The 25,274-nt window shown below is 40.6% G+C and overlaps 1 protein-coding gene across 6 annotated transcripts in view; it reads right to left on the bottom strand.

Annotated features, from left to right (window-relative positions):
• LOC136434884 (synaptotagmin-9-like) overlaps positions 1–25,274 on the bottom strand; it is a 156,786-nt gene that overhangs the window by 89,669 nt on the left and 41,843 nt on the right. For 4 of the 6 annotated variants that reach the window (XM_066427982.1, XM_066427980.1, XM_066427981.1 and 1 more), the window contains exon 8: positions 20,036–20,164. In XM_066427982.1, coding sequence (XP_066284079.1) covers positions 20,036–20,164 — 129 coding nt within the window. Of the gene's footprint in view, positions 1–3,801; positions 5,469–17,303; positions 18,097–20,035; positions 20,165–25,274 lie in introns of those variants that run through there. The other 2 variants (XM_066427984.1, XM_066427985.1) reach the window with 2 other exon arrangements.

The following is a 25,274-nucleotide window of genomic DNA, read 5'->3' as shown; positions in this document are numbered from 1 at the left end:
AGTTAGAATCGTGCTCCTGCCATTCTATTAACCCTGTTCTCAGCCCTCCTCTGTCATGTCTGTAGCCTGATAGAGAGGGGTGACACTTTTCATAGGCTGCACACTGGCGGCAATTAATGAGGGGTCATCTGCTCATTTAGGTCCCAGTCACCCAAAGAAGTATCATCATTGAATTAGGTAGATAGGGTAAATTGAGGCAAGATTGCATTGATTTACACATTTAAACTTTGAATCCCTCCCTTACAAAGGGGCAAGGCACTGGTGCAGGGAATGTGATGTAAAAACAGGAATCTGGCTCTACCTGCCCCCTTCCAGTGGCAGAGAAGACTCATATGTTTCCTATTTCACTGGACCTCCCCTCCCCAACCCTTACAATTTTGGTAATGAAATAAGGCAGGGCCCAGCAGGCCATTAAGGCAAGAGCTTGGGTTAAATAAGATGGAAATTCTATAATTATCTCCATTAACAGCAGAGGAAAACTCCACTTATTTGATTATTGCTGGGAAAATTCAATGATTGCCAAGGTTAGTGTTTTCCTCCGAGACCAAATAAACTCACAGTCTGGGCTGATTACGAGCCCCTCTCCAGAGCCTCTATTGACTTAACTCAGCAAATTTCCCAAAATTTGGATACAACAGTAGACAAGTGAAAGCGGATGGGCATCAAAATCACATTTCTCGTAATTTCATCCCCGAACGAGGCTGAATAATAATGAGAATGTGGCTGAATTAGCGACCAACGACATCAGGATCATTTACAAATTGGCTGAGGAGGGAGATTTGGGCTAATCCGGCCAGGGCCAGGCGCAGTGGAACCCCGAGGGGCAATAAAGTCACCAAAACAGTTTACCATTTCCTATATGGGCGAGTATGTGATGTCTGCGTCATGCATTACTCATAGGGCGCAAATCAAGTTAGTCTGAATGAATCGCTTTTTATCATCTCAGAACTTCCGCTTTTCACACTTTTATGATGAAAGAAAAGGTGTAAATTCTTTTTCACGACCTTGAAGGAGAAAGGGCTTGTATGGAACTTCAGGGGTCAAAGGTTGAAGAACAGCACCCTGGGAGTGTTGTCAAGGCACACTTTAAAATCTTAGGAAGTGTCAAAAGCCTTGTAGGATCAGATTATACCTGCAGGAGTAACTGAGAACAACTTTCTTGTTGCTTTAAGACTTACTGGGCTCTGCGCCGGAAATCAGATGAAAAGCCGAACAAGTTTACGGTAGGATCTGGGAATTTTGTCGGGGGACTCGGAGGGAAAAGCCGGAGGAATTTGACCATGTGGTGGTGATTACAGTCTGTGCTGTTGTTGCCAGTATCACTGTTGAACTTTTGGGCGAGCAGCAGCATGAGGTGTGACACCCCACTGCTATCCACCTCAGGAGCACAGGGAAGTCAGAATGCGAAAAATTTTAGTCCTGTTTACCATCAATTTGGAAGATTGTTCCGTGCTTTTCGATTTGGTATTTTCATCCTCTCCAGTCTTGCCAGCCCGCTGCTTTATGAACAAACCGATGCACTCCATTCAAAACCTATACCAGAGAAACATATTTTTGTAAGGTTCTCGCCCTGTTTGATACTAATCATCCCTGACAGTGAACAGAGGGGGGTGGAGGATTGGCAACTCCCACAGTTAAGACATGCATGAAATTTGGGTCTTTACTGGCTTTAACCCATAGCAGACTGTCTGAAGTCATGGACTTGATGTAAACGATGTTCTACACTCTATCACAAGCATACGCTTCCTTTTTTTGTGATACAGTACTAGTAACACTGTTTAGGCCACACTGATTTGATTATATGGATGACATCCTCTGGGCACACCAAAACTGATGCAAGTGTGAAAAAAAAAAAACACAAAAAACTTGGGCCCCAAAAACCAGGGAGGTTTAACAAATGACTCAACACAGAGAATATGAAATGTTCAATGTGCAAGTTTAAAATAAAATCAGTACTTATTACGATAGGAAAAGAGGCCCTTTATTTTTAGTATCCATTTTCTGATATTGAATTTGTTCAGTTTGCAGCTTCCTTGTACGATTTATAGTATGGTTCAAACTTTTTTTTTTAAATGCACGAAAATTGATGCGCGCAAATATCATCCATAAGTCAGTGTGGCCTTAGGACAATTTACAACAATAGCAACCAGAAAAAGGGATGGATACTGTTCAGAAAATAAGCTCCATATTTTATCAAGTTGTAGAGATAAATCTAAATACTGTTGAAACTTTATTGACTTTAAGAGCAAGGTATGATTTAAAGTACTTTCTCTCACAAATATCTCCCTCCCAAGTTGAACAGATTCCCTAACTCCACTGCCCTCCTCTGAGGTTGCTGTCAAAACGACTTCAGGACAATCAAGCTGCCTTGCCTCCATTTTTCAGACATCCTAGCCTTGTGTTCTCCAGGATTAGGAGCGGGATTGGATGCTGGAGTAACAAAGATAACAAGCTGATAATACTAATCTTCCCCTGCTTTTAAGGAGAGTGAGTTCCAGTCTCCCCTGAAACAAAGTGCATACTTTGGATTAAGAACGTATCACTCTCTCTCTACATTAGCCAGGAAATGCGGACGAAATTAGATGCAATTTGGGTCAATTGTTAGCCCTCCCATAGGAAGAATTTGTTCTCCTCCCGAAGAGTTTGTTAAGACCTTGCTAAGCTGTCAGTACCTGGGCGACATGTGATGCCATCAGTGATAAATGACTACTCTAAGGTGGGAACATTGCCCCCGACCAATTACATGCATTCTTTGCATTGCCATGACTTCTGGTACCCCCTGAAACGTAATTTCTCAAAGCCTGTTGTTTACTTTCCCATTAGAAGGGTGGTTGGAGACTCAGAACCCATCCTTAAGGATAGTAACTGTTGTGGTTGCAACTTCCACTGTTGATAAAAACCAAATAAACAATCATGTACAATAGCTGGTGCCAGCTTTCTGAGTGATGTGGTCACCTAGCCTTTCAAAATGTCTTCCAGTATTGTAAAACATTTCAACACAGTTCAGCTTGAGTAGTTCAAATAGAATAAGACAATGTCTAAAAGATTTCCAATTTTCAAGGTTACAATCTGCTTCACAACAAAAAAAGTCATTGTGCCAACTTACAACAGATGGACAGCAGTTTTTGCTTCTACCAGACTAATAAATACATCTGACTGCGCTGGGTTTTGTGTGATTGTGTTGTGTAATAGGCATATAAAGCCTTAGATTAGATGAAAGTATTAATCACAACTTGATTCTTATTAAAACTTAAAAACTGTCAAAACAAAACTCTGTGTGCTGATTTGATTTATCAGCAGAAATAATGCAGTCTTTTTAATGAAAGTTTTATGATAAAAGGTGATCTTACATCACGCATTCTTGTCATGGGTATTGACCTTCAAACACCAATCTTGTCCTTCAATGTCATAGGACTGAGTTATGTTACTGATATGAAAGTGATTGAAAAACTCAATTTGTTCGTGGATCAAAGCAAAAGGTCTTGACACCTTGTGCCTTAGTTACAACTGGTCATTTCATTCATCTCAATTTGCTGACAAAATTGGAAGTTACTCACATCAAAATGTGCTCCCCTACATTATGAAGGAGTAGTTTTTCTCCCGTTGTCCGGTAAAAAATGGCAGATTTCATTACCCTTTATCGGGGAAAGTGTGCGCCAGCTCCCTAAAGTGTCATATACTGTCACGACCTTAGATGACATCATTGATAACTCTCTCTCAGATCATCATTAATGTGCGAACATCCACGCAATTAAATAGACACATATCTATCACATCAGACATACATCGGACCAGACACGATTCTTCATACCATTTGTACAGGCTTTATTGTCAGATCAGCTCTGATAAAAACTGACATCTGTCAGAGCTTGAGTGGCATACAAAGTACTGTATTCTCATCATTTGTGCTTGTTTTCTCTGATTATATACATTCTAAAAAAACAAGAAGTATAAGTTTATAAAAACACAAGATCTTAACAAAAAAATATCAACTGCTAATATTGTTATCAGTACAAAGTACTTTGATAAATTTGGTTAGAACTTAAGTGGCATGCAAAGTACTGCATTCTTATCAATTTAGCTTGTTTTCTGTGTGTGCATATATATAGTAAAATATCAAGAAATACAAGAAGAACCTGAAGAACATCAACTGCTAAATACTGTTATCAGTACAAAATCCTTTGATAGTTTTGGTTAGCACTAGTGGTATACGTGTACAACGTACTGCGTCACCATTATAGCTTGTTTTCTGTGCGTTCATATTTATAATAAAAATCAAGAAATACAAGTTTATAAAAATATAAAAATCTCATCTTCAAAAAACATCCACTGCTTGAATTACTATCAGTACAAAATGATCCGGTAAATTTGGAAACCTACACTGTTCTATACAGTGCTGTGCAATTTGGCAATCTTACAAGCAATACATGATAAAATTTACTGTAGTGGTAGAATGAGTTAGTAAATATCATGCCCAAGTTGTGGTCCTTTTTCGCTGTGTAAGCTTCTTTCCTTACATTTTATGGTTCAGAATCAATAGCAAGTTTATGTACAAAATAGTGCTGCTAGATTAAATGTAATAACCTATGGCGCCAATGGCACAGATAACATCTTCACACCACTGGCCATGCCCTAAAAAAGACTGCGTCAGTGCGAGGCTCTTTATATACGTCCCGATCTATTTTATCGTGAAAACGAATGCAACGTAACACTCAAGATTTGCAACATCGCCATCATTACAATTCTATCTCCCAACTTTATTGCAAATGGCAGAAAAGTTAACTTGATTTTTGTGTGGCACTGTATAGTATGTTACAGAGGTGGCTTATGTAGTACATCATGTGTTTTATGTAGTCAAAATAGAGAATGTTGAAAATACTCTTTCATGACGCAAGATCTAATTTTGATTGCAACATGCACATTTTGGACCAGTCAGCCAGATAAAAGATTGTTGTCACAAAGTGTTGCATTTACTATACAATATGTCTGTTACATCTTTCATATTTTTTAAAACCACAATATGGTTATAGATATGTATATAGACAAATTTTAGGGGTACACACTGACATCTTTGTTGTCAATGATAGATAAAAGTGATTGTTTTATTTACACATCATTTTATGCATGATTTAAAATTTTGCATTACACCCCCTAAAGTGACTTTTCTGTTTTAGAAGCAAGGCTAATATCAAGAGTTTTCAAACTGTAAATCTATGACCTCTCAAAAATGTATTTTCAAGTTGTAGCACATGATTTTCCAATGAAAGTCATAAAACTACCAAAAATTCCAAATTCAGATTAGTTGACGATGGTTCACATATTAACACTCTTTTGGTCACTGAAGTAAGATGCAGGGCAACCCCGTCAGAACACCGCAGTATCGCAGGTCAGCCCTACGATATGGGAACGCCGCCGATAATCCGAACCTTCGCCTGGCAACCAGCCTTGCGACTGCTCACAGATACAACCTAGTGATGAAAGACATCAATCGTAAACACAACACATCCAAATACAACACAACACAGGGAATCAACAACACAAGGAAGCTAGATGTGAAAACTGAAGAGAGCAGATGGCATACTACAAGGGAGACAGATGAGAAGATGGCCATGCCACAGAAAATTAGCAAACAAGGCAAGATCAACCACAGCATCTCTCCCGAAGCAAAGTTTTTATCAACAGCTGTCCAATAGAATTTCATGAATGGAGGAAAAAGCACTTCACAGAAAGCAGGAACATGAACAATAGCGACATCAATGTTAGAGAGCGAGATGGCCTAACCAGCCTATATTGCTAATATCCTATGAACTGGATAAACAGCATTACATAGCATGCATATTCTCTTATCCTGTATCTCTATATGTTAAGTGAAGTGTTCATCTTTTGATATATGACTTTATAGAAAAAAGTCAACATGATTAATGACTTCCAGGATTAAAAAAAAAAGCTACTACAGGGAGCATTGAAATTACAGAAGGATAGTTCTGTTGCTTCATGAAAGGAGTGTCTGTGAATGTCTCCTAACAAGTGTTTGTTCGTTCAGACCCTTGTAGCACCTAGTGGCACATAGTTTCCTTGCTGTTTCAGTAGCAGGGTATATTTTTACAGGGAGGGGTTAGCAGCCTTTCGCCCTTTAATGTGCTCGAGGCACCTCCTCGAACACGGGACCCCCATTTTACGTCCCTTCCGAAAGACAGGTGCAGCCCCAACCAAGATGTCTTACTATTTCTTTTTTGTCCTGTCAAGGAAAATGCTCCAGAGGAAAACTGCTACTCTACTGGAAGATTGTATCAGAGATGTTGCTCACATGCAGGAAGTACCACAGTAGTGTCCCCACATCTTAAGCCTAGAGAACACATCACCAAACCTCTGGGGGACGCACAAATCTCTCAGGGGGGAAGTCCCACAGAAAACCTAGTGACCTGCGAGTAATTAAAATCCTCTAATACCCCCATTGATACCTCATGATGCTCCTATTTGCCATGTGAAAGGCCTGTGTATCTCCCAACCTTTGGCCAAAACACATCTTTTCCATGGGAGGGATTATAGTGGATTGACACCCAAATCCAACAGGTGCCACCATGTCTTGCCTTTTTCTGAAGAAACTGGGCTAACTAGGACTAATTGGTTGCCATGGTAAACAAGGTAAAACAATTAGTAATCCTTTTGTCATGGAAACTGTGGCTGCTCATTTCATCACAGATAAACAACAGAGAGTGAGCTCATCAAAGCCAGACATAAATGTATCTCAGACTCACAGGACTGAGCCAAATTGCGCCAGGTATTCTTTTAAGTGGGGGCAAACTACTCTCCAAGCAGAGGTTAGGCTCTGGCTTGTTTTTGCTTCTTTTTAAGCATTTTTATCAGGCTTTCTATTTTGGAAGGTTTTCTTTTTGTCAGACTGAATAGTTTGGCTGTCTGACGAAAAGAAAACCTTACAAAATAGAAATCAATCATTCGCAGGCATCAGTGTCTGATGCATGGCGGCTGCAGAAAGCCTGATTAAAATGCCTAAAAGGACGTCAAGAACAAGTCGGAGCCGAACCTCTGGTTGGAAACCAGCGTGCAGTCCAGTGAGATACCTGCTTAAGAAGCACCTTCATGAATGTTTCTGAAATGCATGCAGACATCATTTGGTGCAGGTGACAGGCGCATCAGAAAATATGATATGAAAATCTCTTTACTCTAAATCAATGCTGATATGCGGGAGTGATAACGTATACATGTCTTCTTAAGATTGATGTAAGATCGTTCAGTATTACCATGATGTACATCTGCGATATCTGTTCTTATCTTCAGCACTCGCCTACTGCTAACTTTTATCCAAACTGATGTTAGATAAGGCCCTGGAGTTTACTTTTCAAGTGGTCCTACTGATAATAACAACAATCCAGCAATGATTAGCCACATTGTTTTTACAGAACACTATAAAAGACAATGTGAACTGAATTATGACATCAGTTCCTGTGCATAGTTAATTCACCTTGAATTTATGATTCACATGTTTTGTTTATCTATCAGCAATGTGCAATGTTTTGTGTAAATCTGTTTCCTACAATTTCTATTTACAGATAACATCATTTTCCTTTTATATTTCACTACTAACACCCACATCCTCCTAGGACATAAATGAAGTGAAGGCTAATTTCTCATTGTATACCTCTCGCTTGAGACAAGTTTGACTTTCAAAATTTCTTTGATTGAGAGAAAGGCTGAATATCTAATCTATAAATGATATCTATTTCACTTCACTTTCTCACACAAAAGTCTAGAAGGATAGAAGGTGGAGTTAGGATAGTGTTCCTTTAGAAGCTTTCCTTTCCAGCCTAACTCTACTACCTTGGCTACTAAATTTATCATGAACCCCAGACAAGATCAGTGGAGTTGTTTTGCTGAAGCCCAAACCTTTGGTGGTGTTTTACCCCAGCAGAAATTCTCAATATCCCACCAACCCCTTCTATGATACAGTACAATACAAAACTTAGTCCCACAGCTTTCCCTGTGACTGACACCTTGATCTAATTCTGCTTGGTTAAAAGTATTTGTTTTGACAACCACTGAACTCTTCTATCCCACTGCAGCAGCAGAATACAGTGGACTACTACACTAAATTTTTGGTGATGTTTTACCACAGCAGGAATTCTCCATATCTAATGATAGTCATATTCTTTTTGTCCCGTTAACTGTACTTGTTGTTTTGTTTTGTTGTGACCTGTACTTAGCCAAGTGTGGCAGAAATGTGCAATAAAGGTCTTCATTCATTCATTCATTCATATCCCTTCTATGATATCGCACGATAGAATACTTAGTCCAACCAAGGAGGTTAAATATATTTAACCTCCTTGGTCCAACAGCTCTCCCTGTGACTGACTGACACCTTGATCTAATTCTGCTTGGTTAAAAGTATTTGTTTTGACAATCTGGGAACTCTTCTATCCTGCCATGTTGCCAAGGGTCACTGAGGACGCCTTGGTGACTCTCCTGGCGTCATTACAGGGGCAGACAGTCGCAATTTAGGGATGCCAGCGGGACGCTATCTGTGGCATCACAGGGTCATGGGCTGGGGACTGGCGCTGGTACACTCTGACAAGTGTCACTGGCACCTGCTCAACACAGAGGGGTATAGTCATCGTTGAACCACAAGGTCATTAAACAAATTACACGTCGCAGCTAACAAGTTTGAACTCTCGTTTTAGAATCCTTCGGAATTTACGAGTCGCTCGAAAGTACATATAAGGGACTGTGTGTCCGATCTTTTAGTAGAAGTGTTTCAGTACAGCTGCAAAATTGGAACTATGGTTCAAACCAATCTATCGTAAAGAAGAGAATGCTGTCTACAATGCCGCCATCGCTATTTTTGGAAAGTGGAACCTTCTTGAACTTGGCAGACAGCGTTTACTGTTTTTAGACAAATCCATTCTATCTCTGTCATTGTCACTCAACGTGGCGACAGTTCAGGATGCGATGGAACAAGGGACAGGGACCCGATGGGTCAAGAACTTCAGGAAGCCGGAGAAAGGGGGTTAAGTGGTCTGTGATGACAAGATGCAGCACGGACTGATGTTGTGACAATAGATGGCACTCCCAGATTCGTGGTCGGGATACCGACGTTTCCTGTCAACAGGAAAAGGTGAGGTGGGGTCGCCACAGCGTCTACAAGGAAGTCGGATCCCGAGGCCGACCCCCAGCAGAGAAAGAATCTGGGTGACCTTCCCAAGGTCACCTTCATTTAATCATCTGTTTGTCAAGTTTTTTTTTCCTGAAACTGTTGTAGGCGAAAAATAGCAAGCATCTAGACGGTGATTAGAGTTATGGCTGTAAGATTTGCATTTTTGATGTAACGTTACTGAATACCCAAGTCATGTCATAAACTTGAAGAGTCAGCTTTTAGCTTCACTTAGGAAAGAAATGTGTTGATAACATGCCTTTGACAAGCCAAAAAGTCTTCTACAAGTCATACAAACCTCTTCCAGATTTTTTTTCTTTATTCAGATACAGGTATAGCATACAGTCATTGTTGGATAAACATGAAAATATTGGTGCAGGCAGAACATGGGTCAGAAAACTATCATTCTAATTGGTCGAGAACCAAAACCAGGAGAGTTTCTGCAAGAAATCTGTGCTTACACAGATCTACAGTTGGAAATCCCATCAAACTGTATAACAATGCATAATAGGTTGAGCTGATCAAAGCAATCTGAGGCTGATATATATTGTGAATCATTATAGATTTCAAAAACATAAACAGATGCAGGATAAGACATCGACTTGTCCAAGATATACCGTGCAAGGTACAAGGTACCGGGATGACCTGCCACAGCTTTGGTGTCACCCAGAAGGGAATACCTGAAATACTCATCTTCCAATCCCTCGTTAATAGACACAACATCTTGACTACACCTGTTCTCTACAACAGAACAACTTTCCACTTTCTCACATAACAGGTGCGCTAGTAGTTTCCCGTTGAAGAAACAAACTTCGGTTTTGCCCTCATTTCCATACGTATCGCTTTCTTAGGACCTCCTGACAAGCTTTTCTGCTTCATGAGGATGATGACAGCATCAACCGCCGGGGAAGGGATCAGGACTTCTGACCTGGAAGGTCTGAAACCCCGTCCAGAGTGCACAGCAGATGCCCTACGCCAGTAATTGATCGCAGATTTCTGGAGCCAGCAAGATGGCCATATCTGGCGTTCTGGCTGTGGGGTAGACTGCCTGAATTACATCCAACAAAAACGTGCCGACAAATATATCTCTCCGAGATAGCCCAGATTGCGCTGTCTCAAAATATGATAATCTTGTCTACCTCCACGCCAATCGATAGATTGTCACCGGAGATCGGCGTATTTTCGACACGGCGAGAGAATGAGGCATGAAATGTGCCCGCAGAGGTTCTGTTTTTGCTGTCTTCTCCTGCGAATTCGACAGGAATCCCATGATATAGCGAGATGTCTTTACAAAGCCACGGGTACGGAATCCTTTGTTCATTACAGAAATCGCCGATACCGATCAGAAATAGACCGATATTTGCAACGAGGGACCTGTAGCAAGACCCAAGACCTGACCCCTTCCGCGGATGATGCCCTTGCGGGGCAAAACACACATAGCCATTAAACCCAAGCTAAAGCCCTCTCACTCTCCCAAATCCAAATCCCCGCTGATATCGCCTGACCTTTCTCCCACTGCCGATGCTGGGACATACACTGGCGAACTATGAATTTTTAATCTGACTTTTGATTGCTTTCCGAGAGATAAGGTGGCACCAAATGGCTTTTGGATGTCACAGTGTTGCACTGATACTTTGATCTGGACTTCTCCGACAGAGCTGTAATCATTAGGTGGTGCGCGCAAAGAGAGGGATGCTTTGGGTATGCACGGCACCGCCGCGGCAGGGCGTTCGATACGGCAGCAGCCGGCGCTATTGTCAAGTGGCGCTGCGCAACTATCTTGCGGACAACTCGTGATCCCCCAATCTGCATTGCATAAACACATCATAGCTACCGTTAACAGAGAGCATCCCCCGGTCTCACGCTAACACTTTTACTGTTACAATACTGAAGCCTGTAGGACTGCAACACCTAAAACCTCACAAATTTGCACCTTTTAGAATTCCGCTCGAAAACCGTCAACAGGAAATCAGACTTTCCACTTTGCTAACCTCAGACGCTACCTCATGAAACATTCATTGCCAGAACTGGCCTTGCGGACTTCCGAAACAAGTTTTTCCTGTCCAACAAACTAACGAGCTTAATGCCATTTTACTTACAAGTGGTCCTCCTCCATATCATCCAATTTTGAACCTAACTCCATTAATGCTGGTTCTCTCGGCATTGCAAATGGCTATCAGGAAGGCACAGTCATGTGCAGTTGATGAAAAATTATCACTTTATCAAAGGGGCAGTTACAGAGCTAAGTGCCTTTTAGATTAGAGAAATCGTTCATCTTGTAGCACTTACCACCCACACATGGACAGTGTCCGCAATCTGTTTGCCTTTTTACAAGGAAAATGAAGCAATAAAGCAAAAAGGGTTTAACTGTTTTTACACGAATACCTTTTAGGAGATAATATAGGTTCTCTTTCTCATCAGAAGTTACCATAGGTACACATTCGTCAATTTTATCATGGAGACTGTGGCATTTTGGTACAATAATAAAAAATGCATACGGACAATTTGTGGCCATTTGGTAAGTAAGTGTGTCACAAATTTGCAGTTACTGTAACTTTGTTGGCACCCTATGACAGCGGCAGTCCATCCCTGTTTATTACGGCGACATTTCTCATTCATCCTTCGTACAGCGGCATGGACAGCAGGTTGTGAAGAGAGCAGACATTACTATCATTAATATTTGGCCCAAATCAAAGCTGTCACAAATGTAACCCCATTAGGACTCGCTCCTATGAGACAGCCCGAGCGGGCAATTCTTGTAAAGGTCAGACACACAGTGGTATATGTCTCCACATTCTCGCTCATTTCGGGAAATTCTATGGGACTAATGACGCTCACCTTTGGTATTTCCATTATTAATAGATCTGACAGTGACTGTGCGACAACGGCAGCAATCATATTCCTTTGAGGGGACGACGTTCAAAAAGTTTGTCGTTCGAAAGTGTTTGAAACCTTTCGATTGAACTGAAGCCTATTGAAACCAACCCTACGACAAACAAATATATGCAGCCAGACTTTCAAGATGTCTGAAAGAAATCGATGCATCAAAGCTTTCCATATTATATTTTTTTCCTATCATAATCAAAGCAAGACTTTCCTACCATTTTAGTGTGTAGGCCACACAATCATATTGATCAAGATTATATTCTGAATGAAATATTTGTTAAAAGTTTGTTGTTTTTGTCCCTTTTCCCCATTGTCGCAGACATTACTGTCTATTGTGTCCACCTACCTACATGTACATTGTCTGACCAGATATTATTGGTCCCCTGAGTGGTCTTCTTGGGCAGGTTTGTATATAAAGGCAAGATATCAATTTCCTTCCAGAATTCAAAATGGAATTAAAGGAGGTATTCAAAAAGTGGATCTCAATAAACACTGTGGACAGAGATAGACGGTTATATCTCGGGGGTCATTGACCTACAAGGATAAAGCTTTCACAGTAAAAGTATGATAATATTGGTGGTGTCAGAGAAAGGGGCCTTGAGACTTTTTTCCTGTCAAAGTCTGACATTTGACATGCCCCGACAGTATGGACTCTCAAATTAAGCTGTCAACTTCAGCGCCGCTAACGACAAGAACGATTGTTGGTAAACAATGGCGGCGGGAGCATCGCGGCGCTCTTAATTGCGAAGCGGAGCCGGGACTAACCAGGAGAAAACAAAGGGGTGCTGTGAACCTGAACCCAGGGCAACGAGGGAGAATGTCGTAATGGCTCCAGCCACGGAGCAGGCATCCTGACTACGTGACTGGGAATGTATTGCTGGTGGCTATATTCATAACAACTTTGTGTACAATATAACTAGTGTGGGGTGTAGCTTTTTCAATATCAACAATCAGACCTCTTGTATTCATATTCAACTTAAACATTTAGTTCCTGAGCTAACATTTGGAGCCAACCTTTGTGGCTTTTTTCTTTACATGACACACACGTATCATGGAGACCATTGTGTCATGCATGTTAAGGTTATGTTACATGACAGAAAAAAAACTTTTTAAAAATTCATTAAACAGTACTCTTTCTTTTTACAGACCAAGTACACCAAGCAGCAGCATACAACACAAGTAACAAAGTTTGAGATTTCTGCACCAAATTCTATCAAATAAAAATCCAGATTTTTGGTGCGTAAATTTATGATGTAAAAATTACACACAACAAAAGAAGGGCAGAAATAAGTGATACTTGATAGCCACGAGCATGCCCCCGTGAAGTATGCCGGTGCCAGCAAGGCGGACCTTTGATTCCGACAAGTTTTCCCAAATTATTATAGAACCAAAAAGACTTGCCCTGGGTGTGGGACCGTGGGGTGTATGGAACCGAGCTGTCATCTACTTGACTTGAGCCAGAACACTTCATATGACGTCCTTGCCTTTAGGTATAAGTTATTACTACCCTCATTAGGTGGTGTTTTCTCCCTTTTCTTTCTTTCGCCTTCGGTGCTGATTAGTGGTAGGCTTTGTACAGAAGACTTTGTACAGCTGCTATTATTTTCGTCCTTTTTCCTCTAGCGATAATTCGTTATCTTTTATTGTTTGATACAAAAAGTCTGTCTGGCAGTTCCAATGCCACAATGGTGACATACTCGGATAATTCAGATCAACAGGACATCCTCGCATTGTTGTGGGAGACAAGCGCATGTGCTGAAGGATATTGTCTGTGTTGCAAATAAATCAGTCCATCTCGACAGTCCCGTTACGGTTGAAATATCATCTTTGTCGTAACACAATGTGGTTACCAATGGGGCAAGTCCTGGGAAGAACCACAGAATAACACACACTGTCCACTTTTCAATTAGGAGACATTAAAACGAAATAAGAGATGATGAGAAAAAACATTTAACATTGTGTAACGCACAATAAGATTACCACACTCAACTACCTGATGAATACATTGTCAGCATGTTATCTATGTCCCCAGCAAGGCACAGCAAATTTGGCGTCCCATAATGAAAAAGATCCTACTTTTCCCACGGAAAGAATTCCTTGGTTCACATGTTTATTGTGAGCATCATGCTGAAAAGTTGACCCAACATAAAACATGTCTATAGTGGACATCTGAGAGCTTGATGGAGTGAGTGTGAGTAAGAGAAAATAAACTTATCAGTACTTTCAACATCAAAACACTATTGATCTGACTTCTTATCTTTTTAGATAGTATCTTTCCTCTTTAAATCATCTGATGGAAAGATACTAACAGTAGTCTTAAGTTAATGAATTATACATCTTCAGTTTTAAATACAGCTAATAGCATTGCTTTATTCCTGGATTTTCCACAAGAAAGCTACCCTTCTGACAGAAGTTAAAATCTATGAATTACTAGAGGGTGTAAAATTGGAGAATTTCCATGAAACTTCAGAAGTTTTTTATTTACAAAATTTGAGATACAAGAGTACACTCAGGCCTGACCAATAGCCTCTCTTCGTCCATGGTAGGTAGTGTGTGAATATAAACTCGTTCAATGTATTGTTCTCGTCTGAGAGCAATATTGTTAATAAACATACAAACATGAACCTGAATGACAATGTATCCCATGTGGTGTCCTATAGTTTACGATTATGTGCAGTTGCACCTCCTTGGTTGCATGCATCATGACTCACAGCTTATGCACATCTCAGAGTACACGTATGTGTAATATTCCAATCAAAAGAATTGTCAAAGCAAAAACACTGTTTCCCATTGCTGTTTGTACCAACATAAACAGCACTTATACTTTGGACTGTGAGTTACATTACCTGACAGTATTAATAGTTGATTGCTATCCATAAATATCTGACTTCTATTTAATAATTTTCTTCTTGTTATATAGTTTTCATCTTGCTACATAGTTTTCTTTTTGCTACATCATCATAATTTTCTTATTGATACACCATCATAGTTTTCTTCTTGCTAAACCATCTGATGACGGCATTATTGAGCACGTCAGTATGTAACTACTGCCATTGCCTTGCCATGGACGGCAGTAGTAACCATGCATCAACAACAGTCCCTGCTACAGTAACTTTGTACATTATCTACCTCTTAAAACAAGTTTGGACAGTTTGATAGACTTTGAGGCATTCCATTTGTTCAATTGTTATGATTTCCTAAACTTTCGAATCACTCTACAGGACCTATGTGAGGTGCCGCTGCCTTGCCATGGCCAGGACTTCTTTCTCTTGTCACATGTGCCTCACAGCAAACAAATGTTGAAGCTAAAATACAAGGTACGTTACGACGAGTGACTTCTCCCGTATTAACGGGGTAGAGGTAACATACCTCCAGGCCACTGGTTGAACTGTTGGTGATTTTTGAGACAGGACTGTGCGCTAATTGATGGCGTCCCACCCACCTAGTGACAGACTGGAACCATGTGTGGTGTAAATCACTCAACTTGGTCCAGGGCTTCTGTCAGACCAGGGCCTAGGCTAGAACAGGTGGTTTGTGCCTTTTTCTCTTGTCTTAATAGTCCTCACACCTGCCTCTACTTTTGCTGTATCGTTAATCCTTCAACAAGTTGTCATTGCCATATTGTGTACAGTTTCTATAGTACAGCCAGTGCTACGTGATGTTATGTTTAGGTTATAACTGAATATATCTCTTGTAAAATTGTCTTGAACCACACATACAAATGAACTGTTAAGCTTTTCATGGAAACATCCACATTTTACAGTTCTCCGCACAATAGTTAAATAAGCCATCACAGACTTAGTGCCAATCATTTTGTTATGGAAACTTTTTGTATAGACCTTTGATCACAGACTGTCTTGTCCAACTTGCAATGTAAATATTCTAACCCACAACTTTGGATGAAACAACAACAGTACTGAAGTCATAAGTACAGTGTACTGTACACGTACCTTTATTCAATTTCATCAACCTAATTGAACTGTAAGAGATTAACATCCACTTCTGTCATTTCTGGACAGGTATTAGACTTTGCCGGATAGCGATCAAGGATTTATGTCTAATCCTTTGATCTACAAGGGATCAGGCATCCTTGACTTCTACACACAGAAAACAAAGGCAGCACACACTGAAATCACATGCCATGCAACCCTTGTTTACACATCCTGAGTGTTGATATTTTCATTGTGCCACCCTTACCCACTGACCTCCAAGACATTTCTGTTTTTGTTTTCTTTGCCGGTTCTAAATGACAACTGTCTGCGGACCCTTGATTTATATCGCATGCTCTTAAAGACATAAGAGGTTTCGAACTGAGCGAGTAGTCCAGCAGACTTATAAGACCAGACAAGCACAAATTACACTAATGGCTTTAATTACGCTTGAGAAAACCCGTTGTTCTGGTCACAGGAAGCCGGCCGGAGACTCACCCTCAGACAGGGACACATAAGTCACACTAATTAGCGACCGACGAACTCTGCAATTACCAGGATTTTCACACCTGAATTATCCTCTTTTAAATGCTTTCTGTATCTTCAGTAAAACCTAAAGGCTACAACTGCTGAGCAACTAAAAATTTTGACAAATCGCTCAACGAATTTTAAAGATAAAGAGCAAGTTTCTTCATGCTTTGTATGTTTTGTTGTCTTTAACATCATACTCAAGCATCGTGCATCATACAATGTATTCCAATCATAAAATCAAAGATTACACAAATTCACTTCTGGTCACTCAACGGTTGCTCAGCAATTGTTGTCTAGTGGAAAGGGGGTCGATCAAGGTAATGGGTTATCGTTTGAAGAAAGTTATCTCATTCATCTAACATATAACAATGAGTATTTTAGAAAATTGGGTATAGAAGAGACTTCTTGCTTGATTCAGAAATGAACCTACACTATTGATACTCATCACAACTTAAGAGAAAACACAACTGAGCTGAAGCTAAAGAGAGATTTATGAAACTTTCTATTGACTTATATGTTTCCATGTGGAATAAAAGAGGTCACAAAAGCTGAGGGATGCCTGAAGGATGTTGTAGTTTGTAGAGGTTAAACAATTTTGAGATGTATTTCTTATAAATAACAAAATATCTGGATGATTTTGCTTGTACCTTCATGATGCCTCAGGTATCTAGATTGATATCGAAATTCAACCATTCTTTAACTATAAATGTCAAGTATTTACAATTTCCTTGAAATATTTTAATCAAAAGGCAAGAACTAAATGACTGACTGATAGGTCATTTAAACCATAATTCTATATGTTGGCTACATGGCAAATTTAGTATGTTACCAAGCTATACTGTCTGTACTGTATGAGCTATATCTACATTACATGTACATGTAAACATGTACATGTTTGTAGATAGATACTTCAGGTATTGTAATCTCTGTCTTACAAGGTTTAAAATCAATTAAAAAGCCATCTTAAATGGAGACACAGATTTAATCAGGCTGCAAATCTATCTTACATGTAGCTCACAAGTGCAGGTTGGCAGTTGTCGTCCCACGACAGGGAGGGCTTCCCTACAACTTAACTTTTCTCCTTTCAAGGGGATATCGTACGTTATCGTATCACTTGCGCTATCATATATCTGGGCAGCGATGGACACGATAAGGGTTTCAAGTGATCCGATGGGCAACACAACAACAACATACACCGCCCCAGCACCCGAGGACCCCTGTGTTCAGTGGAGGAGAACACCTTCCAGCAAAATGTCACACATGCCAGGGTAGCGGCACTCTGTCGCCGGCCCGATTGAGCTGTCTGCGAAGCAGCTGGCACGGAATGCCGACCACTGTTGTCCATCGCATCCAAGCAGATGAAGCAGTTAGGGATATTTTCTTGGTCTTCTGCAGCCTTTCCTGCGTTTCTGCCTCCCGTTAAAAGACCGCAAAAGACCATCGAAATAGCCCCCATTTCATCAACTTGGAAATTACGTTGCCTGTAAATTCCAAGCAGTTGGGGCTATTTTTCTGTCTTCTCCTGCCTTTTCTGCGTTTCTACTGCTTTTTCTGATGGCGTACGCTTTCTTGTGGTTCGCCTCCCTGGAAAAGGCCAAAAAAGATGAACAAAATAGCCCCTTTCGCTCCATCTACTGTTGGGGCTATTTTGTTGGTCTTTTGCTGTCTTTTCTGCGTTTCAACAGCTTTTTACAATGACGTACGCTTTCTTAATGTGGTTTGTGTCCTGTGAAAAGGACACAAAAGACCAACAATATAGCCCCAATGGCATCTACTTGGAAATTATGCCTGTAATATCCAAGCAGTTAGGGATATTTTTTGTTGGTCTTCTGTAGCCTTTCCTGCACTTTTACAGCTTTTTCTAATGACGTAAGCTCTCTTGTGGTTTGCCTCCCATAAAAAGGCCGCAAAATACCAATGAAACAGCCCCTACCCCTCCATATACTGAATGATGTTGCCTGTTTTCTGAGAGGGTTGGTGGGTCAGGAGCCCTTCCAACTTCGTCCATTTGTTTCAGTTCCAAAACATGACAGGGTGTGTCTCTCGCACAGGAAATGTGATATTCAGTCTACAGTACAGGCGTCTCTCTTCCTTCGGTTATCTCATAACAGTTCTGTCTGGCTGATCGCATCCACAAGTCAGAAGGACGCAAGGATTTCAGATCGCAGCAGATATACAATTTCAAAATTCAAACCCAATTAAAGAGAAGTGGCCATTAGTAAAATGTGTTGTCTACTGCAATGACCAAAATAATTCTTTGGGTGTTATCTTGTAATGAGTCGTTGACGATCCCAATGCTAATTACACAGGACGGGGATTATGAACCATTTCACAGCGATCGGCATGTGAGACAGTATATCTCTCCGCGACATGTCCCCTACCGAGTTTTACAAAAGCTCACTCACCCAAGCCTTAATAGGAAGTTATGGGATAAACATGGGAGATTCCTGAACTTTTTCTCTCTTTATGTCCATACTTGTTAAAAAGTCTGGTTGCCAAAGGAAATGTCAGCCCCCACTTTTGAATAGGAAGTTTTCAGGGACTCCTGCAAAGAGGAGGCTGAATGGTTCATAGTGGTATCAACAATTTGTCATTGTTCCGCAAAGTTGACAAGGGAAGTACATGAACATCCTTTTTCTGTTTTCATCTAAATGATGGCTTCATTCCAAGTTAGATGTGCAACACTCACAGCCACAGATATGTACGTAACTTGATGCAGAAAGGCCCTAGTATTACAGTCTTTGTTAGGAAGAAAAGTTAGAGTAAAGTTAGGCGACTTTATGAATATGAAAAAGAAATAAGAGATGCAAAAAAGTATTATGCAAACATGGTTTGCAAGGAAATGCCATGCAAAACATTGTGTGATATTGTGATGCAACAATGCAAAAGTCAGGTCACATTTTACAGACAAAATTATACAATGCAGCCTTATCACAAACATGAGCCTAAAGCTATTAGTATATTCACATTCTACTCAAAGTATGTTGTCAATTTGTAACCTTTAGATCTGAGTAATCCGCTAGTAAGGCCACACCATTTTAATTTCTTGGTTAACACAATTTAAAAAAAAATGCTAGATTGGAAAATCAACAGGAAAACAGAATCTCAGAGGAAAGATTGTACTTTCTTGCACACAATTTCAGGGAGTGAACAGGATCAGGTGCAAGTTTTCACCCCAGCCTTCTGTTTTCATGATTTTTTTTGCTGAAATAAAAAAAATCCGTTAACCAAGAAATTAAATTGATGTGGCCTAATGACAGTTTGATGAAAAACATGGACCAAGATGAAGACAAATTTCAAATTGGATCCCACAATGCACTTTGGTTTTGCAGACTTCCTCTTGTGAGTTTGAACTCTTACTACAACTTCATTGTAGTCATTTCACAACGCAACTTATCTGTGCAGCATACCCTTCTTTTTTTCACCACAAAAAAACTCCTTACATGTATGCCATTCACTTTTATCTTACAGAGAATTCCTGGACAAACAACATGAACAAACTTTTCATCCGAGATGAACTGACCTTGTGTCCCTTGTGCTTGTGGAAGAGGAACTTGGGGAACTGGTAAGCAGAGTGAGCGTACATGGCTTCCTTAAACTCCTGTAGAAGTGCCCGCTGGGCCCACTTCGTCCGCACGCGGTCAGAGTTCCTCTGTGAAAACAGACAAAAAGACGTCTGACACGGGAGATAGCTGCAGTATCAGTTAAGCGATACCGGTCCCATCTCAAACACCGGCGGCGCTAGAGTTACCGCCGAATCTTTGATCCTCGTTTCTTTGTCAAAAGGTAATAAAACAGGGAGATAGGAGGGGCTGAGATGTCTTTGGTATCAGCGAGGAGGACCGTGTTCACATCTGTTACTTGACTGATATCGAAACAGCGCACCTCTTGTCTTAGCGCATCTTAGGATGCGCGATTATCACCTTCGACAGTCATCTCTTAGAAATCATATTCAAAACTGACATTTCAGAGGAGTGTACAGTGAAACAAAGACATCACTGTGACACATTTCTTTGATGGATGAAGGGATGAAGATCGATCAAAGAAGTTGTGGAATTTTCAAAGAACTGGTGTTATCACACTGGAGGAAAATTTTGAAGGTTAATGTGCTTATGAAGCCCCCCACATAGGCAGTGCCTGATCTCTACTGCTCGTAACACTTATCACACCTGTAAACACTTTATTTCAAAACTTGTACTCAGAAGATAACGAGATATTTGATAGCGCCGGTCGTTCCCGACAGTGTCCCCTCCTCGAGCGTGCTTCTAACGATCCCAGCCTTTACAGAGGTCCATCCACCTGTTGAGACAGAAAATTTACTGGCTCACAGCAACCCGTATCGGAGTGTACAGCGACACTTATCTCCCTATTTTGCGCATGACAACTTGTCCAAATTACTTTCTTATCTGCAAGACATGCCGCCTGCTTCCAGCAGCCAGAAAAGATGGTTTAATACACACACACACAGAGATACCAGTTACTGCAATATCAACACCTTAGTGACTATCTGCCGCATGATAACGTGAGGCCATTAATTATTCTCCCAAGCCTGCCACCAACATGCATGGCATTTTAATGTCCAGATATTTGAAAAATCGCATCTTCACAACAAAGGCGGTCGCTACTACATCCCCGAGACCCCTAACACCACAACTCACTGTTGCTAATAACGTTGGGACGACTTCATCATATAGATATGAATATAAAAAATCTCCCATGTCTCAAGCAGCATGTTTCTTGATTTACAATAATTACGCGAGATATCAGCGCGGCAGACTTCCTCCATCGGGTGTGACGAAGGCGATAGCTACGGCGTCATGACGCACGGGAAGACGGATGGAAATTTCCCAGGGATGAGCGCGTAATCTGAAGGGATACGAATGGCTGTATGGGACTGCGCAAAACAGGGTGCCAAAATACACGAACATCACTCAAAGCACAGCCAGGGAACAAAAAAACTCCACCCGTCGTAAATCTATGTATACACCATAGATTTAAAAGTTTTCGTTGGATGAAATGCTGACAAGAAAAGTAAATCTTAAACTTTACTGACCATTGTTAACGACAGACATCACAGTTTTGGTGATTATGCAGTTATTTCGGTACTACAGTATCATTGTTGTACTACATGTTATAGTGCTAAGCTTATCGAACACACAGGCGCAGAATTTTTTTCAAAGCACTCTCTAATTAATATATTATTCTTCTGGCAAAGAATTACTGTTGAGAGCTTATCTCCCGACAATTATCTAATAAAACTGTTGTCTCAGACTGTCAGCTGTATCAAAACATGATGCATGTGCTAAGCCCTGTGATAAAGTACACACATTTGTCTTTTACACTTTCTTACGCACTAGAGTCACTAGTGAGGCTACACCCAGCTGACATATCTGATAATTTCATCGCGTCTGAAACATGATTTATAATAATTACAACCGTATCAGCAAGAGGGACCAAAGGTATCTGTTCCGAACGATCGAAGCAACGACTATTTGCAGTATGAAGTTATCTGAGACAGATAAGAGCCTGCCAACAGTTGAGTTGTCATGTATGACTGCAAGCATGTTGACAAACTTATGAGCTTCGGGGTCAAAGTGCGCCAAATCTACCGCGCCACACTGCTTCGGCGACAAGGGGTGTCGCGAAACCTTGGAAGCCATCGGGCTGCCACGAAGAATGCCAGCAAATCGTTACAGATAAGTTGCAAATCCCCCCAACCTACAAGACTCATTTTCTGCTAATGACTCCATTAATTACCCCTCAGACGGGACTGTTTATCAGAGGAACGGCGACATATTCGCATCGCTCACCCTCTATCTTATCTGCACAGTGTGAACAAGTGGACTGCGGGACAGAGGGACAGCGCCTGTCAGGACAGATGATAGCACTAATGATTTTTATTCTTTTTACAACTCTCTTTTTTTCAGAGATAAGGCAGAGACATTTTGACTGCGCGCCCTATTGAAAGCATCAATTTTGGTGCAACAATGACAGCAATAAATCCTGGTGGATACACATTCAGCACATGACAGATACAATGAAATCTGTAGAGAGAGTTGGGAAGTGAGAAAAATTGGCTACCGACAATTGTCTACGACATATCTAAAAAAAACATTCTGTATAAAATACTGTTGTTAGCAAAGTTTGTAATGGTTTAACTTTACAATCCTTTCTGAGGAGTTTCATAATGTGAACACACTCAAAATTGCACCAAACATGTTTGTTTTTCAAAATGAGGTGCTACAAGACAAGCTTACTTTTTAATGCTTTGAAAATTCAGTACACAGGGATTTTATACACCGTGATCATCCTAAAGATTAAACATATATGTTACAGTTACCATTTGGCATTCATAGCTACAACCAGAGCTATACAGGTGTTCTTTCTTTCAGTTTAAAAGTTTTACAGCTCTGTCAGGTGCTATAAATTACTTGTGAGACTAATAGAACGACATATTGTATACCCAGATATAACGACCGGTTACGAGGTACAGACGTCAACTCCCACACAAACCGTGGTTCATCATAAGTCCGTCCGGTCGCCGTTTACGTCAACGACTTCTGAATTACCGTCATCGGGATATGAACGATCAGACTTCCTAAGCAGCTCTTCCGAGATCTACTGTTCGATACCCTGAAGTGCTAATCATTTGGCCATTTCATGGAGATCACTAAGCGTGTAATGCAATCGTAAAAAATCAAACTGTCGGCACTTACCATAGTTTACAATATGGAGATGGCAGACTTGTGCCTCATCCCAGCCATTTGGCACAGACAGAAAGTTACGACAGCAAGTGGGGATTAGCCAGGAAAGGTCATGTTATAATTAAGGGCAGTATTGTTGTGTTAATGAGTGCCATTTTGCAGAGAGAGACAACAAAACAGCATCACAAAACATGCACAGGGCTCTTTCCATCAACTGCCCTTACTTCACTGGACAGAGCTTTGCTACTCGAGACAAAATAATTCAGCCACTTCATCCCCCATGACAGACAAATATTGCAACATGATACCAACAGGTTTTCAACAGTGCCACAAAACTTGGATGAAGATCATCAAGAAGTTGAAGACTTTCCTATCAACTTTGCTCTGTCAAAGTGACTGACAGAAACACCAGTGTTGGTGGCTTTAACCTATACAATGTCATATACAAATAGATCGCTAATCTATATTCATCTACAATGTATATCAGTAGCCTGTTAAGTCAAATACATGTACATGTATAGAGTGTAACAGATTTGCTATCAACAGAGTGCTTAGTTTGATTCTTTGTTAACTTTTACATTTAAGATGACACACATCGATAGTGTACATGATAAGCAATATCTAGCTTTTCTAGATGATCTAAATGATTATCAGGGTCCTTGTCATAAATGGATGTCACAGCTTACATGTGCCCTCTACCATGTACATAAAAAAAGTCCTATCCACTGGTAGTCTTCACAATGTACTTCAAATATCACACAACACTTGGACAGAGAAAGTTGTAGCTACATTCTGTTACACAAAATTAATTTACTTTTGTCAATTAATCTGTTTAAAACTTCACATTTTTGGTTTTCAGAAGTCACATACATTTGAAGATGATTCAAATTATAACCAGTCTTGCGTTTATGAGCTATAATGTTCATTGTGTATTACAAAATCCTCTCGACCACTACTCTTAAACCCCCTATACATAAAAGAGGCTGCAACTGCTGAGCGGCCACTGAGCGAATGAAGATATGACAGATCTAGATCCCTCAACAAATTTCATTGATAAAGAACAACTATTTTCATGTCTTGTGTGTTTTGTTGTTTTTTGATCATACTTAAACATCATGCATTTCAACAATTATAAATCAAGGGTCACACAAATCCATTTTTGGAAGCACAACAGTTGGTCATGGACCGCCGTCTAGTGGAAAGGGGGTCTTAACAATGTACTTCACATTACAAATACTTTTTTTTGGTTTTCAGGTGTCAAGGACATTTTTTGACCGGTTTGAACTTTACTGACTTTCCACCTCTGACACCCGGTAATGTCAAAACCCACGTCAACCGAAGTTTACGGCTCGATAATTAGCTAATCTGCCTTGTAGACGCCCCATAGAACAATAACGCAGGCTGTCACCATGCTGTGATATAGTCCAGGCACAGCGGAATATCTGCCCTCCACATCTTAGACCGCATTGTTTCAGGAAGGGTCGGGGCGTCACAACAATGCACACAGTTGAAGCTGTCAGTTCCGAATGATGGATAAACGTTGGGAACCGCCGTCAGATTGACAGGTCTGTACATCAGGCAGGTGTGCCATGCACGGAGATCTTAAAAGGTAAAGCGGAGTCGCCCGTCTGCTTTTTACTGTGGCAAAGTGATTGGGGACACTGATACCTCAAATCTCTAAACTTGGAGCAAAGTCATTCTCCCCAAATCAAGTTCCTTACAGCACAGGTGTTTTGAACTACTTAAGGTGGTATTGGCTCATTACCTGGTTATCTTTATCAAGCATTTAATTAAATCACAACCGTTTTTGGAGCTGATAGGGCCAGAGATACAGATAACGCCATCCCTAAGGGGATGAACCGGCAGGAATTCCTGCAATTGTCTCCGCGGTTGTTTTTCTTAAGTCTGGTAAAATGGGTTGGTACCCGTGCCCCTCTACCACACATAACATACTGCACTTAAAATCTAATTTGGATGGGATACTCCTACTTTTGGTATGCCAACAGACAGTATAGTACCAGTGAAAGTATCTGTCGTCTAATGTAACAAAAAAGCCCT

The sequence above is a fragment of the Branchiostoma lanceolatum genome, chromosome 5 (genome assembly GCF_035083965.1).
Source record: "Branchiostoma lanceolatum isolate klBraLanc5 chromosome 5, klBraLanc5.hap2, whole genome shotgun sequence".
In the NCBI taxonomy this organism is placed as follows: Eukaryota; Metazoa; Chordata; class Leptocardii; order Amphioxiformes; family Branchiostomatidae; genus Branchiostoma; species Branchiostoma lanceolatum.
The sequence above is the reverse complement of the archived record's forward strand: the minus strand, read 5'-3'. Positions and strand labels throughout refer to the sequence as shown.